Source organism: Polyodon spathula, chromosome 19 (genome assembly GCF_017654505.1).
Source record: "Polyodon spathula isolate WHYD16114869_AA chromosome 19, ASM1765450v1, whole genome shotgun sequence".
Classification (NCBI taxonomy): domain Eukaryota; kingdom Metazoa; phylum Chordata; class Actinopteri; order Acipenseriformes; family Polyodontidae; genus Polyodon; species Polyodon spathula.
Genome location: NC_054552.1, coordinates 33,169,304 through 33,188,096, shown reverse-complemented (window position 1 = coordinate 33,188,096; position 18,793 = coordinate 33,169,304). Strand labels below are relative to the sequence as shown.

Below are 18,793 nucleotides of genomic sequence, written 5' to 3'. Positions count from 1 at the left end.
GGCACTTGTAATGATAAAATAATAAAAGAATGCTTTTTTTAATACAGTTTAAATACAGAATTGAAAGTCCTTGTGAATGAATGAATCTGAGGCTGTCACAGGTACATTAAAAACCAGGTCCTGTATTACAGCTATGCGTCCTTGGCCCATTTCTTATTGTCTTGTCATACATCCAATTCTACTGCTTAACCAGCCACACTGCCTTCCTACACTAAGTGTAATTATAGCACTTAATTCTACCAGACAGTACAACATCTTCATAACACAAGAAGGGTAATATTACTGATAATATATAAATGCATATATAATGACTGGTGCAAAAGTGTGACACGCACACCGGTTCACTAACTAGATCCGCATCCTGTCTAACTTGACCACGTACTTCTACCGCACTGCCCTGCAGCTGCCTCCCGTCACCATGGAAACCCCTTGCTGTGCTGCAGGACCCCACCCTAATTCTCCTCCTTGGCTCTGCAGAGCAGCTATAGGATTCAATATTTAGAACAACACTTTACATTTGCATTGTTTCACAGTTTCCCAGCACAGGGAAGTAAAGCAATGACAAAGGCACTTGTTTGACTACAGCGTTAGGGCATAATAACCCCAGGCTGTAGTTCAGTCAATAACACTATTCTCCCCAGGATTGCACATCAATACAGAAAATAGCCTTTCCAGTGATGTCCTTTTCACTCATTTATCAGTCTGGGAATTACTAGTTGTTTTATAAACAGTCCCCATGACCTTGGTTTAACACCCCTCACACGCCCCACACACCGTGCAGGCTGAGGGAGGCTACTCTACATCTCACAGTAGAATTCAAAGGAATGGTTTCTGCATGATGCATCTGTTCCCATTTTGTCTGGACTGTGTCAAGGTCTCTGGAGCTGTTTTTCGCAAGCAGTCAAAACAATAAGCTTCTGTATGGAGAGCCTCCGAAGTCCCCAAGGGCCAGCCGCAAGTTCTCCTCCCCTCCCCCTCTGTCCATCACCAAGTCATCGTCCCCCAACCGCCAGAGGAAACTCTCCCTGAACATCCCCATCATCACCGGAGGCAAGGCGCTGGATCTGGCTGCCCTGAGCTGCTCCTCCAATGGCTATGCAAGCATGTACTCTTCCATGTCCCCATTCAGCAAGACCAGCTTGGACATCAACAAGCTGTACGTGTCCAGCTCCATCCCCAGCAAGATCCTCGATGAAGCTGAAACCAAAACGGACAAGCCAGACGAGCCTTCCTCCAATAAGCAAGGTCAGCTGGGATCTGCATGTTCCTGCACGATGCTTCTTTGACATGTTCAAATGTGTGTCTTATACAGTAGCTTCCCCGTGGGCTGGATTGTAAGAACAGGTTTTTACTCCCAGATCATCATTAGCATGATTTTTTGTTTTTTCTCAGAAAGGGAAGAGTCGTTGCAAGAAAGTTGCCAAACCAGAAATAAAGAACTTAGGGCTTTCATTTAGGGGCTTGGGATTAGCAGGTTGTTTCTTGTAGGTAATTTCTGTGTTTTTTTCATTGCTGAAGTGATGATTTAGCATAAATAGCTATGCAAATCCATATAAAACCTGTTGTTTACTCACAGTAGCCCCTAAGCTTTTAATAATTAGTTTTAGGAACTCTGAGACACTGATGTGTTGTGAAGCACTCTGTTAGTAATTCAAGAAACAAGACGAATGTCAGTATCAAGTGTTAACTCTCCATTTCTCTCCATGTGCAGAAGTATCGGTCAGAGAAGAATGTGACAATGACCCAATCCAGAGTGACGAAGCTGAAACAGAGACGTCACCAACAAAGTCTCCGACAACTCCCAAAAACGTGAAATGCAAAAACTCTTCAGGTATTGTATAGCAAAGAAGCAACAGTGTGACAGGGTTAATGTTATTTAGAGTCCAGCCCCTAACTCTTTGCAAAGCATTCGGTGCTAGAAGTGCAACAGCCAATCAAAACAAAGCGTGAGTAGGTGAGTATGGAACTTGTGCCATAGCAACCGCCCACTAGCTTAGCAACCTCTTCCACTAGGTGTGTAGGACGGGTGGCCGCGTGTTGAAAAGCAAACTGTTAGGCCTACAATGTTTCTAGAAGAGGTTATCGAGTGAAAGGGCCACGTTGACATGATGAGGCTCCTATCACCTTCTCTTTCTTTATTTTATTTTTTTAAAGCTGTACAGTACAGCAATATATATATGCATACTGCATTTTCTTTCAGTCTCGCAATACGTTAAAGCAGTGTTTTACTGATCTATTTCAATGTTAAGCAATCTTTTTTTGTATTAGACTATAGTGACCTCTGCTGGCACTAATGTGCATAAACACAAAACTAAATACAGTAAGCAACATTTAGAAGAGTTATTAATTATTATTGCACTATTATGGGTGCCATTCCACACTGCATCATTTTAATTGAATAACTCTGTGAAAATAATAGGTTAGGTAAAATAAGAATGACCATGTGGCTCTTGGTTCACAGACAGAGTTTGGTAGAAGACTGATTGCAATGCATTCTGGTACTTGTAGTCCTGTAGCTCTTCAAGACAAGAAGACAGTTTGTTGTGCTATTATTATTTTTACTTTGACCCAGGTGGAACCAGTTTGTTCTGTGTTACAGGGAAAAGTCCCCCTCCTGAACCCACACAACTTCCTGTGCACTTCAGAGCACGAGTATGAGACTCACATTGCCTGTAACACAGGGAGTGAACCTGTAGTGTTGTGACAATTAAAAATCCTTTCCACCAGTTTGAAACTGAGGTCTAGGTAACAAGAAGACCAACAGCAAAACCACGAGGGACCTGCGAGAAATGGGTTTTGAGAGTGAGGGGTAGACAATGGACTAGATTCTCAGAGCTACTTACTGGAGAATGTTTTTCTCGGTATTTAAAAAAAAAAAAAAGCGCAGTTATCAAACCAGAAATAAAAAACTCAGACCTTTAACTTAGGAACTTGTGGACAGTACCGTATAAAGTATAAATTTAGACTTGTAATTGCATATTTTTTTTTCATTTCAGACAAAACATTTTGTTTTGAGAATTTAGCCCAAGCCTTGCAAAGTCTTGGCTACCACTTTATTTCAAAGTGAAAGCTTTGAGGTTCTGTACAGGTTTTCCAATCACTGCACCAATTACTGATGAAAGAAACCTTTACAAATATAAAAAATGAGGTCTTCATAGACAGCTGTCCTTCCCACCTGGACAGTAACAGAAATAAATAGCGTCTTTAACCTTCAACAAGGATTTGCACTTTGTTGCTGCTAAATTTTATTTTAATAAAATAATAATAATTTTGATGCACAGCGAAATGTGCATTGTAGAGCTCAATCAATGCCATTATCCACCCCCACAATGCAGGTCAGCCCTGCATATTTAGATGTAGTAATGTCATGTTTTTGGACAGCTTGTTTTCTCCTTTGTTTGACCATTTCTGTAAGAACACTGAACCTCAAGCTTTATATATTTCTACTCGTATATTTTCTGCCAAAAGGTTTCCTAGGAGCAGAAATATTTGTAATTGCATTCTTTGTACTTTCCTGTGACTCTGCATGCATATGAGTGATGCCCCCCCAGCTGAGTTTCTCTTTAACACAATTACTACGTGGCTTGAAACTGACCCTCAACAGAAGAAAGACCCTGTTAGCTGAAAGGGATCTCGAATAGCTAAGCACTTTGAAAGCAGCAATAAAAGGCCTTGCAGCACTGAATGGGCTGATTCTGTAGTGTGTTCCCTCCACTCCAGACTTCTCCTTGTTTTCCTATAACAATGGCGTGGTGGTGACATCCTGCCGAGAGCTTGACAACAATCGCAGTGCGCTGTCGGCTGCCTCTGCTTTCGCCATAGCAACAGCGGGGGCCAATGAAGGCACGCCCACCAAGGAAAAATACAGGAGGATGTCACTGGCAACTACAGGTGTGTTGCCTGCAAAATAAAATCATTCACATAAATTTGCTGAATAAGCTTCCTTTATGTTTCATTATATCAGAAATAAAGAAATAATCAACTGCTATGAACTGTACTTAACACAGGATACCAAGTGTATCTCATCATAGTGCAAGTATTCAAAAGCAATCAACATATATGCATGAGAAAAGCATGCCAAGCAGCATAGTTCTGGTGAACGTTTACCATGTTAAACTTCTAGAACAAGTTATTGTGGAAATGAGAACCTATGTTCCCATAACCTTTGGTCCACTTACAATCTACACATTGCACATGCCACCATGCTTTGCTTCTGGATTTTTAACCATTCCATTGCCATCTGCTGTCCCAAGGGTACCCCACTGATCAGAGGAACGGGGACAAAGAGTTTGTGATCAGGAGAGCTGCGACGAACCGAGTCCTGAACGTTCTGCGACACTGGGTCTCCAAACATGCACAGGTACAGCCTGGGTCTACAAACACACAGGTACAGCCTGGGTCTCCAAACACATAGGTACAGCCTGGGTCTACAAACACACAGGTACAGCCTGGGTCTCCAAACATCCACAGGTACAGACTGGGTCTCCAAACACACAGGCACAGCCTGGGTCTCCAAACACACAGGCACAGCCTGGGTCTCCAAACATGCACAGGTACAGCCTGGGTCTCCAAACACACAGGCACAGCCTGGGTCTCCAAACACACAGGTACAGCCTGGGTCTCCAAACACACAGGTACAGCCTGGGTCTCCAAACATGCACAGGTACAGCCTGGGTCTCCAAGCACACAGGCACAGCCTTGGTCTCCAAACACATAGGTACAGCCTGGGTCTCCAAACACACAGGCACAGCCTGGGTCTCCAAACACACAGGTACAGCCTGGGTCTCCAAACACACAGGCACAGCCTGGGTCTCCAAACACACAGGCACAGCCTGGGTCTCCAAACACACAGGCACAGCCTGGGTCTCCAAACACACAGGCACAGCCTGGGTCTCCAAACACACAGGCACAGCCTGGGTCTCCAAACACACAGGTACAGCCTGGGTCTTCAAACATGCACAGGTACAGCCTGGGTCTCCAAATACACAGGTACAGCCTGGATGAAATGCATGTTTATAATTCAGATGCACCAGTGCTTTAAGAATACAGACTATATTATATACTATACTATAGATCTATAGAGCTACTATTAATATAATCATAAAATAATAATAAAATATACGGATAATAACGATTATGTTTTATTTTATTTTTTTTTTACATTGTAGGACTTTGAATCCAACGGTGAATTGAAGTTTAAGGTGATCAGCTTCCTGGAGGAGGTGATTCACGACCCCGAGCTTCTGACCCAGGAGAGGAAAGCAGCTGCCAACATCATCAGGTACAGCAGTACGACCACAGTGCCTGAGCCTGAGCTCAGGGTCCCGTTCAAACAGCAGACTGATCCATTCCTGTGTCTACTATGAGTCTAATGAGTCACATGTCACCTATATACCCTGTGGCTAATCAAGCTGTAATAAAGCCTGGAATGGGTGAAACTGCTATGCAATAGGAATCTTATTTTGATCCATGCAGAAGACCAAAGTCTAAAATAAAACAGTTTAAGGAATGGCACCAGTGTAACTGTTTCTTTTTTAAAATTAACATTTAATAAGTAAATACACTAAATTGTATCTTTTACAGAACTTTAACTCAAGAAGACCCCGGAGACAATCAAATAACCCTGGAGGAGATTGTGCAGATGGTAAGCATTGCGCAGTGTATGACCTCCATTTTCCTTCACCAGGACATTTTCCATTACCCTTTTCACTGTGAGTTTAGTTACACTTTTTATTTCTAATACAATTTTTGTTCTTCTTAATTCCTTAATTTGAAACATCTCCGAAGGTTCAGCAGTGCAGAGCACCCTTCTCCTGCAGGTATTACAGTCTTACAGTCTCGGCTTTGAAGACACTGATCAAACATCACATCAAACCTGCTTTAGTTTCTTTACTAGCAGCACTTACTGTATCCCCTTCCTTTCTAGAAAGCAGTTTTGCAAGATCACAGTGGCTTAAAAGAGTTTAAACTCATCGCGAGGAGCTGCGTATTCCCTTCCGCGGTGTAGGATGTAAACTGGAATTGCAGTTGATTCCTGAAGATGCTGGCAGGGCACTAGAGCAGGCGTGTTTGTGAAGGATGTAAAGGGATTACTTCTCCCTAGCCACTGACTCTGCGTTTTCTTCACTGTGGTGTGCATCAGCATTCTGTCACACATAGGTCATTTTCTTCTCCATGTATTCCAAATATGTTTTTTTTTTTAATATCAGCTGCCTCTCTAGGTTAAACGTTCCTCTCCTCTTTCTATCAATCTTGGCTCACAGGTATGGAGGCAGCAGTTAAATTGGTCCCCGTCTACTGCAATAACCTGTGTTACTTGGTTCCACAGCTGCGACACGTGCTGCTGTTGGAAAGGAGCTAGTTGTGTCGCTTTTTTGATTGATCTGTTTTATATATATATATTTATTATTATTATTATTTTTTTTTTTTTAATTAAAGGCGGAAGGTGTTCAATCTGAACCGTTTGATAACCACTCTGCCCTGGAGGTCGCTGAGCAGCTGACCCTGCTGGACCACCTCGTTTTCAAGGGAATCCCGTACGAGTGAGTGCCCTGCCTGTGTGGCTGTGCTTTGTTACAGCTGGTCAGCCTGGAAAACCATCCCATCCTTTTGTAATCACAAAGGTGCTGTATTTACATGCTTGGAGGAATCGATTCTTCTGAGCCTGTGTGCAGTTCAGCGTCAAAACAGGTAGCCAGAACCCCATTAGACTGTGCAAAGGAAACCCACACTGCATCAGATAGTTAGACTGCAGCGGGACATATTTTCAAAACTCAATAGTGTGCCACTAGTTGTATTGAAGCCCATGTGCTTTTACTGGTATGCAAATGAATCATGAACAGGAATGAAAACGATGCTCCAAAGCATGCTATCTCTACCTGTGGATTGAATAGCACATTTCATTAGAGCTGTGTACTGTGTGTCAGAAATATCTGCAAAATTGATTGAGATGTCGTAGATACTTCTTGGAGCTCTGCTCTCACCCCGTAAATGAGTGTTTCAGTGATGCACTGGGATTCTGAGGTTTTGATTTCCTTATCTGTGCTTTTAGGGAGTTTTTTGGTCAAGGTTGGATGAAGCCTGATAAAAACGAGAGGACTCCCTACATTATGAAAACCACCAAACACTTCAATCATGTAAGTATCAAAGGTCATTTGAGTGCTCAAGGGTCATGTGAATTTCTTATTCCCATCCCTGTAACCAGTGCTATCCCCTGCAGAATGCCATGGTAAAGCATGGTTAACCAAAGCAAAGTCAAAATGTTTGTTGTTGACTTTACCAAGTTTCTTTTAGTAGTTCTAATCCCCAGCAAAGACAAATGAATCCCGGGTATAAGTATGCGAACATGTACTCATATTTATTGCTGCAATAATAAAAACCTTGTTATTCATGCATCGGACCTTCTTTCATTGCAATGTGTTTATAACCCCGTACTTAATGATTCTTTTTGAAAGATCAGCAACTTGATAGCCTCAGAGATTCTGCGGTCGGAAGACGTGAACGTGCGTGTGACAGCGGTGGAAAAGTGGGTGGCCGTGGCTGATATCTGCCGCTGTCTGCACAACTACAATGCTGTGCTGGAGATCACCTCCTCGCTGAACCGCAGCGCCATCTTCAGGCTGAAGAAAACCTGGCTCAAAGTCTCCAAGCAGGTAATGTAACAGGGAAGAGGCTGGGCTCGAACCGGTGACCACACACACTGCAAGAGAGGGTCTTAACCACTGTGCAAAAGAGCCGGGCTCACCTGCATTCACGGCTTTAGAGCTTTTAACTTCATTCCATCTTACACAAGCACACACCTACTGTAGCAGTGTGCCCTTCCTTTACAGATACCCTACTGAGAAACAGAAAATAAGTAGGATAAAATATTAAATCTGTTAGTGCTTATATCCCCTTCGCTCATGATTATTAAATTACATTTTAAATTTAAAACTAGTTGGTGTGAAGTCCATGGAGTTTGAGAAGTTGCTCTGCTAAAACTCATTATGGATTATAAAATAGATTCCTAGATGGGAAACTTAACATGGTACAGTTATACATGGTGTGACTGAAGGGGATATTCACCACTGTAAGTCACTAAATAACAACTAGAAAATGAAAAGTCTGTGGTGACTAAAATAAAAAGCAACATACAAAAGAGCATGCAAAGAGAACCATATTCCTTTCTGTAGAGCCCTGACAGTATCCAAATGATTTGTATGGGTATAAATATTTCAGTGTTATATTCTTTTCTTCTGTCTCTCTCATTCTCTCTCTCTCTCTCTCTCTCTCTCTCTCTCTCTCTCTCTCTCTCTCTCTCTCTCTGGTTTTAGTTGATAAGTAATTGAAAGACTTGTGTGTTCTTCCTTGCAGACAAAAGCTCTGATTGACAAGTTACAGAAGCTGGTCTCATCCGAGGGCAGGTTTAAGAACCTCCGAGAGGCTTTGAAAAAGTAAGCGTTCTATTGATTTGTGTGCTGCACATTAAAAATGTACGCTGTGGTACAATGCTGGGATTGTGCTTCATGCTTTCCCAGTATAAAAGTTTCCCATCGTAAAAGCATAGCAAAGTGTAATAAAGCATAATGGTAAAGCCTTGGTAGGTGTTATTAATAAACAAGGCACATAATCTCTAGTAAATGCATAGTATAACCATGGGAGAAGCATGAGGGAAATCTGCAAAAAGGTTTGTAAGGGCCCTTGCCTGCCCTTTGTCTCTCCAGTTGTGATCCTCCGTGTGTGCCGTACCTGGGCATGTACCTGACAGACCTGGCCTTCATCGAGGAGGGCACACCCAACTACACTGAGGACGGGCTGGTCAACTTCTCCAAAATGAGGATGGTAATTATCTAGGAATGCCCATTCATTCTCCCATGTGATCAGGACCCTGGAAGACATTGATTCTGCATGCTGGATGCTGTTAAGCAGTTAAACGTGTTAATTAAAGACTTGAGTAAACGCTTGGAAATGCAGACAAACTTTTCGGCAAATGTCACCGTCATAATAACATATGGCTGAATGTTTGAAGTTACAATGTTTTGGTTAATTGATGTAATTAACAACACCAGTACATGTGTGCGGCATCAATCTAATGCCCTTGAGCTCTGATGTTGAAATATTGAGTCAAACCAGATACCTTCATCCCCGAGAGCCAGACCGCTGAACCACCCCGTCACTGAACTCTTTACATTTGTTATAATGAACTTGCATGACATGCCTCAGCCCTGTATGAGGACAGTAGTGTTAGAGGGGACTGGGGATTCTCAAGGTACAGCTCAGGAGATTCCACAGTGACACTCCCAGCACGGCGCCTGCTCCCAGACCCTCTTAATGTAATGAGAACTTCCAAGTGTCATTTCAAATCCTGTGATTTCTATTCACAGATCTCCCATATTATTAGAGAAATCAGGCAGTTCCAGCAGACAGCCTACAAAGTTGAACACCAGCCCAAGGTGAGTGCTTTGCATGGCAAGGCAACTGGGTGCATTTGGCATTGAGTGTTCATTATACAATGTATATTTCCTTTAAGAGCATCAAGAAACTGTGTTGGAATCCAGTTTAGAGTAGGGGTTGGGTAACATACTGGAAGGGGCTACAACTGGAACTCTTGCCTTATGTTGAATCTGAATTATTATTATTTCTTTCAGACAACAGAGTATTTGCTGGACAATAGTGCTGTGCTGGATGAAGAAAGTCTTTATGAAGCCTCTCTGAGAATAGAGCCCAAATTGCCTACCTGAAGGGAGGACAGATGATATCCCCACGGCTAACCAACTGTACAAATACTATATGATATGTACATAATCTATTATTTGCATTAGACAGCTTAGATATATCCTTCTAGTAGGTGTTTCTGCAAGGAGCGGTGTTATTAGAAGTAAACTAGAAGTCTAACACAAACTTTATATGTATGGGTACAGAGATTTTGGGGGAAAAATACACTTCAAAGCTTATTTGTTCTTTACTGTTGTTTTGTCTGCATTGATCATATATTATCTAGTTCTTTTCTACAATAATAAAACCAGGCTACCAGGTGAAAGGAAAATGGCAAACGGTGTTACTGAGTCTCCAACCTTACACTTTTAACAGTCCTTCGGGGCTTGGCATGTGTAAAGGTGTATTTAATACTAAACCATTCAGAGATGAGGTTTCAAACTCTTTTTTAAACGTCTTTCTATAGATGAAATCCAGAACTTCCAGTAAGATTCGAAGGAGACCACCAGGTGGAACACACGGCCCGTTAACTAGGGAGAATCAGGGAGGATTTACTTGTTCGTTTCATTTGCTCCTCACAAACGTTGCAGAAATATAGGATTTTTTCTTCTTTTTTTTTTTAAAGAGTGAAGTTGAGAAGTTGTATGAATGGTTATCTGAAAGATCATCCAGAGAGGTCAATCCAAGGCTATTTAAAGGCATTCACAGCTTGATGTAATCAGATGCAAGCACAGAATTGAGACAGCAGTATATGAACTATAATCATTTCCACCATGAATAGAATCCCACTGAATAAAAACAATATTTTGATGGTCCCTGGAATATTAAAGAAGCTGTATGTGACCCTGACCTGACCTGTACAACATGGGAGGGGGTCTATAATCATATCATTCAACTGCATTGATAATGTATTACAAAGAAGGGGGGGAAAGACTTTGTGGAGGGAATGGCTAAAGACGCAGCATTTCTTGTTTTGGCAATAATTACGTTTCTGAATGTTGACGAATTCAATATTTTATTGTGTTTTGGAGAAAAACAATCAGAAACAGCAACTCTTTCAGTAACTTTGCCACTGTATGCCATTTGGTTATTTATTTGCTATGTATTTATTAGTTGATTTATTGTTGTTCCCTGGTGCTGTTTCAGCAGAGCACAGTCAAATGTGTTGATAAATGGTAAGGTTAATTAAGGAGCGAAGTGTTCAGAAAGGTATCGAGCTGTTCTATCTGTGTAAGTGAATCTACTGAGAAGCATTGTAGTCATAGCAACTCTATTCTTCCTGCTGTGCCAATGACCAGGAATGAGTATGACCAAATCTGTTGAACTAGCTGAAAAGAAATGGGGCAGAGCTTTGCAGCTTGCACAATTTATAAAGGTATTTTTGTAAAGAGTTTTAGCAGAAGGGATACTGCATCTTTGAGAACATATGAATATATGGGAAAATGTGTATTTTGTAGAAACTTTAACAATTCTCCTGAAGGGCGTGCATGCTGTATATTTTCTACATGCAGCCTTATCTATTACTTAATGTGTAACATTGTAAAGCACTTTCATTACAGCAGTATAACCTAGTAACAAGCTGACTTGACTAAATGGCTAAACAATGTGTGATATTTAGTACCACAACTTTAGAAATAGAAAACAACTTGAAAGTCCTTTACATATACTGTAATCCTGTCTAGAATCACTCTTCCAGCAGGACTATGGTAATGTAGTGCTTATTCTGTGAATATCTGTATGTATTTTTACCATGTACAGTATAGAAACACACTAAACTATTAAGAGGCAGGCATGCTCCACTATATCAAACCGAAAAAAAAAAATATATAACAAAAAAATATGTATACACTTTTTTTGCTGTGAGCAATACCCAGTGGTATGAGAATTCTCTTTCAGTCCTGAAGTTTATTTCCACTTACAGCTCTTTGGAAAATACTTTTCTTTTCCAGTTTTTGTATAAATATGTATGTTTCCTGATTACCTCTTGCTAATAAATCTATTCTATCTCAGGGTGACAAGTGTTTTTCTGAGTGTTTATTGTAACAGGCTACTCAGAGGTATACATACAGAGGTGCTTCTTCACTGCGCTGCAGCGTGGACTCACACATCTGGACGCTTTCTGCTTGTTCCAGGGGAACAGGTTTCTGCAGCGGCTCAATGTGAGCAGACAAGAGGAACAAGACTTTCCAGGAAAGGAAGGTGGAACGGTTCAACCGATCACATTGGCTTCACCGGTGACCAGAAGAAAGATTGCTAGTGTTGATAAGCAAGGGCCTTAGGAAAAGTCTAGGAGGAAGAGATATAGAAAAATAAAATATTCAGAGTTTGCACAACAGGGATGAAAATAAGACTCCCATTGCATGACAGTTTAATCCATTCCTGGTTTCACTGATTTAAATGACACACAGCTGAGCTTGTTATGTTTACGCTGTGGCTCATCAAGCTTGTAGTAAAACCTGGAATGGGTGCAACTACTATGCAAATGGAGTCTTTTTCCCATGCCTGAACAGTATTCCTTTTTATGTCTAAGGGGTGGATCTGATCAATCTGTACCCCGCCAGGATAAGCCACAGCAGGATTGTTTGAGAGTATTTTACAGCACTGGGAAATCACCCTGGATTGCATCACCAGTTATCCCAGAATTGCCCTCAAAAGATAAGTGATGGTTGCAGTCAAGGTGGACAACCTGGTACTGCAAACATTTTCTAAAAAACATGAGCATTAAAAGAATCATATACACAATTGTATCTCATTTCTCAAAAGATGTTATCACTACCCCTAAGCTTGCGTGCTTTATGAAACCATAACTATACATCATGAAAACAAATGTTTCTGTTACTTTTTTACTTTACAAATGACTCTGAGGTCTAAGATGGGCACTCTTTAATTATATATTATATACGAATCCTGATGGAGGGATTCACAATGACTGCTGAGTCATTTTTTTGTTTTTTTTTAAACTACTTCTTTCAATCTGACACTTTTTTAAAATGTGGGTTAAGTTTTAATACAAACAGATAACTGAAAGAAGTCACCACCTGACCATCAGGCATGACACCTGACTGTTCTTGTATCTGTCTGCTGATGTTATTAAAGCAGATTTGATGAAGCATGCATAATTCACTGCTACTGCTGTTCCATCCAAACCAGTTCAATAAAATACTCACTCCAATTCAAACTTGCTTCACATCATACTGCTGACATTCTGCTAGTTGTGCAGCTTGTCCACCAATACTTAATGTATAGCAAGTGACTTTGAAAACCACCAGAACATATATGCCAGAGCAGTTTTGGTAAAAATAATACTTAAGACATGGTCCCATAACTGACTGCAAACACTTGAATGAGTAACTAGAGTCATGTTTATATTTTGACCTCAAGTGATCATGTGATGTGCCACTGACAGAGAGCCAGCTCCAGCACTGTGCTCAGCAGCTGCAGATACCGTCTACAGCAGACAGTACACAAAGCGAACATTGGGGCTGTTGAGCGGGACCCTGCTATCTCTCCTGGTGTTATTGCACAGTGCTTGCTGCGCGCCTGCGGTCTCTGTTGAAGGTGGGTTTGTCAGTCTGTCAAGAACTACAGCATATTCTAGAAACATTTATATATATATATATATATATATATATATATATATATATATACACACACGTGGGGTGTACACAATTGCAATTTTAGCACGTGCAGGGACAAAAAAACAAAATTACAATGATTTATTTTAAACAAAAGTTTAATAATGTTATGCAATCTATTGGATGGGTTGATTTATGCAACGCGTCTACAAAACGCAATTTAAAAATAAAGTTTGCTTTTATTACAATAGAAGATAACTGTTTTTTGTTTGTTTGTTTTTTCTCACACCTGTTCAAGTTATGGAAGGCACAGGTAAATTGTTTCTTCGTGTTACTGGGTCTGTTGTAGACGTTTTATAACACAGGCTTATATAAAAAAGAACACGTTAAGTTTCAATGTTGAGGACTTTGTACAGAATAAGCAAATCATAAGCAGCCTGCCCCGGCAGTGCGGTGCTCCTTGTGTTCTTTGCTGGTGGGGACTTCCACGTTTTTAATGTTGCCAGCTTGCTAACAGTTCCGCTTTTGCACTGATTACCTCGCTTGGAAATTAAATATACAGAAACTGTGAAACAGTGAACTATCCCCTTCCATCCCTGCGTGTAATTACATTAAGTTTCCTATCCGATATAACCTGTTATTACTGTGTCTCAGAACAGAGCACATGGTATCATGTTCGTCTCATTTTTCTATTGCCCGTTCCCGCTCAATTGCAGTACAACAAGCAGTACGGGCTGGAGGAGTATTACCATCGCATGCAGCTCTTCGTGAAGAACAAGAGACAGATTGATCGTCACAATGCAGGGAATCATAAATTCACAAGTACTGTCAAATTATTATTATTATTATTATTATTATTATTATTATTATTATTATTATTATTATTTATTATTGATGCATCTCATTTTGAATGTTTGTTTCAGTGGGTCTCAATCAGTTCTCTGACTTAACCTTCCTTGAGTTTAAAAAGCAGTACCTCGTGAACGAGCTGCAGATAATTACAAAACTAATTACAAAATAATGTCATTATTCTGTTATACGTTAAGCCGTTTTCCTGTTAAGAACATGCATATTTTGAGGAATCTTTTCACATAGTAAAATATAAATGTCATTTTAAATATACATTGCAAACAACTATTTCCCTGTTCTTTACCATACTTCATGCTTTTCTTGAAAAGTTATAGGAGGCTGTGTGGTCCAGTGGTTAAAGAACAGGGCTTGTAACAAGGAGGCCTCTGGTTCAAATCCTGTCTCATTGTGTGACCCTGAGCAAGTCACTGAACCTCCTTGTGCTCTGTCTTTCAGGTGAGACGTTGTTGTAAGTGACTCTGCAGCTGATGCATAGCTCACACGCCCCAGTCTCTGTAAGTCGCCTTGGATAAAGGTGTCTACTAAATAAACAAATGATAATACTGCTTTACCAGACTCTATTAACATTCTGCCCTGGTCCCCAGTGCTTTACTCAGCACCTGGTATACCACGATACATTTTGTATAACGACAGGTATAGTGTGAAAGCAAAACCAGCTCTGTCCTAGCAATGCATGGGTGTACAGTAAAAGTTCAGTTGGCTGCCACAGCACTTGCCTCATTTGAGTGAAAATGCCCATTGATTGCAGATTAAATGAATGGTCCTCAAGCCACAAGCAGCTGCAGGGAGTTGCATACAGTTACAGTGAAGGACACACCACTGCATCAGTCAGAAATGTGAAAGAAAAGCAAGCTACTGTAATATTCATATTTATGCACAGGGGGAATTTCCTGCCTATAGACTGCTTTGGTAATTAGTCTGGTAATTCCCTTCTGGCATTTTTAAATGTTAACTATATAGGGGGATCTGCCTTGTTCTCCATTGTGTTGTAAGGGTAACCTGGAGTAAAATTGCTACTGAAGCTGTTGAACTGTATTGTTTTGTTCAGAACTGCTCTGCTACTAAAGGGAACCATGTCAGCAGCAATGAACTCTACCCAGACTCTGTGGACTGGAGAGAGAAAGGCAACTTCGTGACTCCAGTAAAGAACCAGGTAAACACCTCAGACTGGATAGATACAAGAGAGGCAGGCGGGCAGGCAGGCAGGCAAAGAAAGGGCAGGCAAAGAAAGGGCAGGCAAAGGCAGGCAGGCCCCCAGCAGTAATTGCTCTTCCTGCTCCAGGGCCCATGCGGAAGCTGTTGGAAGTTTTCAACCACGGGATGCTTGGAGTCGGTAGTCGACATTGCATCAGGAAAGCTTCCGCTGCTGGTGAGAAGGCCTTTCATTTCTCCTGTGTCTAATGGTCAGAGACCGGAGCCTGTCCCACACCTGTCTAACACACACTCACTCCTGTGTCTCACTGTTTATTTCCAGTCGGAGCAGCAGCTGGTCGACTGCGCGCAGGACTTTAACAATCACGGCTGTAAAGGGTGAGGCAAGACAGCACTGCTGCATAAACCCTTCCTGTATTCCTCTGCGTTTTCAGCAGCATCTGTTACAATTCCTTGCACGCCAGTTGGTTTTTAAGAAGTTGTTTCCGACACTGTAGACTAGCTGCTTTGCCTTCTGCTGACACATTATCGGCTGATCTGTATTGAAGGGTCTGTCTTGGGAAGCAGTTTCCATGCATTGCCATTTGTTATGATATGCTATTGCCCCGCTGTGGGTATACAGCATGGTAACCTACTTTTGATGATATTTACACCCATCATGCATTATTTACATACTACGTCTTGTTGTATGGCACTGCTATCTCACAGGCGCGCACACTCAGGACTGTTATTTCCATTGCACTGTATAGGTTTCAACTTATATTAAAGTAAATATAACCATCTTACCGCCTATAGAGCGGACTTCCAAGTCAAGCCTTTGAGTACATCCAATACAACAAGGGACTCATGACTGAGGACAGCTATCCATATACTGGACAGGTAATAAAGGTTATACAGTGCTATCTCTTACTAGGAGTCATTGACAGTGTGTGCCTGAACTGTAATATATACAGTATATACAGGTACTTTATGTACTGTAAAGCAGTTGAATTGCAGGCGTAAATGAGCAGCAGTCAGCACTCGTACAGCTTAATCCCTGATGTGTTTCTCTTCACTCTACAGGACGGCACATGCAAGTTCAAGCCTGAGTTGGCCGCTGCTTTTGTAAAAGAAGTGGTCAACATAACCAAAGTGAGTTCCGAGTAGGGTTACTGTGTGCCATTGCTGTAGAAATTGCAATAATGCTCCCTTAACCTCTGACTAAAACTGATAACATTGTCCTTGCAACATCTCGCTTACCAGCTTACATGTATAAGACACCAAAGGAAATAACACTGTTTGCCCACATGTGTACCGAAAGTGGCAAAGCTGCCACAGCTCTGTACATTTTCTGTTCAATGGGTTTTGTTTCTAAGCTGTGCTGGGTAAATAAACAGCACTGTGAATGTTGGTTCCAATTCCCAAGTAGAACGCCAGGTGCTTTAGGAAGTCAGTCAGAAGCGTCTTGGTGTTTCCCAATAGCTCAGCTGCAGTAGTCTGGATGTGAGGGTGTCACACTTCCCTAAGTCCTGTGTAAGAACGTGCCCTTGCACTTGCAGTATGATGAAATGAGCATGGTGGATGCAGTGGCCAGATTCAACCCCGTCAGCATGGCATATGAGGTGACCTCTGACTTCATGCATTACCAAGACGGCGTTTACACAAGGTAGGGGAGCGTCTCTTTAGAGCTGGGCAGTGCTCTTTAATGTGGAGAAGGCAATGAGGCTGGGACTGCCCACTATATAAAGTACTTCTGTTTCCAGCCATACTGTTCCTGTTGACTGTTCTCCCGTTATCTTACATAGCTGTATGTGTAATAAAGAAGAACAGTCATTGATAAACTGTCAAACTTGCTATTTTAATAGTTAGCTGCAATTTATATTTGATTGGTGGTCATTAACTTGGATAACATTTAAGAATGCATTGCAGTGGTTTATGTGCACATATACAGGGGGTGGTGGGGAATCTACTGCATCTATAAAACAGGCACTTCAAGCATGTTTAAATAAATAATAAAGTGTTAAAAAAGAGGCTCTCGAAGGGATTACTAATAAAGGAGGCTGCTCTGTCCCCTAGCACTGTCTGCCACAACACTACAGACACAGTAAACCATGCAGTCCTGGCTGTTGAATATGGACAAGAAAGCGGCACCCCGTACTGGATTGTGAAAAACTCATGGGGGCCGGACTGGGGAATGAAGGGGTATGATACTACGTTTCTTGTGTTTGCACACAGCATGCATCGCATACACATTGCTGTGCATGTACTGTATATCAGTGTTGCAGTCTTCATTGTACAGAGGTAGACTTTCAGAGCAGAGCTGTGTAACAGACACCTGGGCTTGTTAAATAATGAATAATGATGCGATTTCGTACATGCTCTTCTTTTGATCTGAAGGTACTTCTATATTGAGAGGGGGAAGAATATGTGTGGCCTGGCTGCTTGCTCTTCTTACCCCATTCCTCTGCTGTAACACTTCAGGAAGGCCAGGCCCATTGTGAAAGCAAGACGCATTGAATCAAAGGGAAACATGTGCGTTGCACTGATACACATGCGACATGCACTGCACCGCACGCGACATGCACTGCACTGCAATCCGTGAATCATTTTACAGTTGTAATCGGGACTTGTTTATGACTAGGGGAATTGTATTCTTTTAAATAAAATTCTAAATCGAGATCTTCTGCCTGGAACTTTTTTTTTGTGTCTGTTTTAATGCAGGTGATAAAAAGGACTGGACTATAACCTAAATAGTCTAGTGTAACTCTGAGCTCATCTCAGTGGCTCGGTGCCTTCTACTGTGCTCCAATGATTTGAAAAAATAAAAAGAATTGTAACACATTAGCTCAATTTCCTCAAACTACCACCAGCAATATTTAACTTGACCAGTATAGTTCAGGTTCTTAGCAATTCAATTTTGAGTTTGTTTTTTTGTGTTTTCATTGATCAGAAAGGATTTAGAATGGCTTATGAAGTTGCTAAGTGTGAGGAGGCTCAGCATTTTCACAGCAACACTGTTTATCTGAATAAACAAAAATATACCTTAAATTAAAAAGGGGGACAAAATTATATTTTAGGGTTATATGAACAACTCCCTGGACATGGTATTGCATGGGCAATACAGGTTTAAACTGGAGTCCTGCAATACAATAAAAAAAAATCATTTCTTCACTGTGGAGCCCACCCCCATGCTCATGCTTCATGCTGTACCACAGTGCATTCCCCAATGAGAATAAAGAACAGAGAACTGCTGAATTGCATAACCCACCCTGGCCTTTCCCCTTGGACTGTCACCCCAAATCAAAGCATGTCTGAAGCACCAGCCGTTCTGCCCATCAGTTTACAAGGTATTGACTTACCAAGATAAGAATCAGACAGAAGAACAAGAAAGAGAAGTAGAAAGCTGACAAAAACTTTCCCTAAACCCTCACCCAGCTGTTCCTGCTATTCCTGCTGTAGCACAGGGAACCCCCCTCAGAGCAGACAGTGATGAAAGTGATGTTACACTCTGAAATCACTCACCT

At 41.4% G+C, this 18,793-nt stretch overlaps 2 protein-coding genes across 2 annotated transcripts in view; both read left to right on the top strand.

Annotated features, from left to right (window-relative positions):
* LOC121294354 (ras-specific guanine nucleotide-releasing factor 1-like) overlaps positions 1-11,964 on the top strand; it is a 43,232-nt gene extending 31,268 nt beyond the window's left edge. Inside the window, exons 15-27 of the mRNA XM_041217979.1 lie at positions 875-1,245; positions 1,712-1,831; positions 3,721-3,891; positions 4,254-4,360; positions 5,169-5,281; positions 5,584-5,644; positions 6,439-6,542; positions 7,052-7,136; positions 7,455-7,652; positions 8,353-8,432; positions 8,703-8,820; positions 9,363-9,431; positions 9,627-11,964. Coding sequence (XP_041073913.1) covers positions 875-1,245; positions 1,712-1,831; positions 3,721-3,891; positions 4,254-4,360; positions 5,169-5,281; positions 5,584-5,644; positions 6,439-6,542; positions 7,052-7,136; positions 7,455-7,652; positions 8,353-8,432; positions 8,703-8,820; positions 9,363-9,431; positions 9,627-9,719 — 1,690 coding nt within the window. The 3' untranslated portion in view covers positions 9,720-11,964. The remainder of the gene's footprint in view (positions 1-874; positions 1,246-1,711; positions 1,832-3,720; positions 3,892-4,253; positions 4,361-5,168; positions 5,282-5,583; positions 5,645-6,438; positions 6,543-7,051; positions 7,137-7,454; positions 7,653-8,352; positions 8,433-8,702; positions 8,821-9,362; positions 9,432-9,626) is intronic.
* A 2,843-nt stretch (positions 11,965-14,807) lies between these two features.
* LOC121294562 (pro-cathepsin H-like) lies at positions 14,808-17,790 on the top strand. Its single transcript, XM_041218349.1, has 9 exons — positions 14,808-14,822; positions 15,187-15,291; positions 15,421-15,507; positions 15,613-15,668; positions 16,088-16,169; positions 16,353-16,421; positions 16,829-16,935; positions 17,346-17,471; positions 17,667-17,790. The coding sequence occupies exons 1-9, from the start codon at positions 14,808-14,810 to the stop codon at positions 17,740-17,742; spliced, it is 723 nt and encodes a 240-aa protein (XP_041074283.1). The 3' UTR covers positions 17,743-17,790.
* The last annotated feature ends 1,003 nt before the right edge of the window (positions 17,791-18,793 follow it).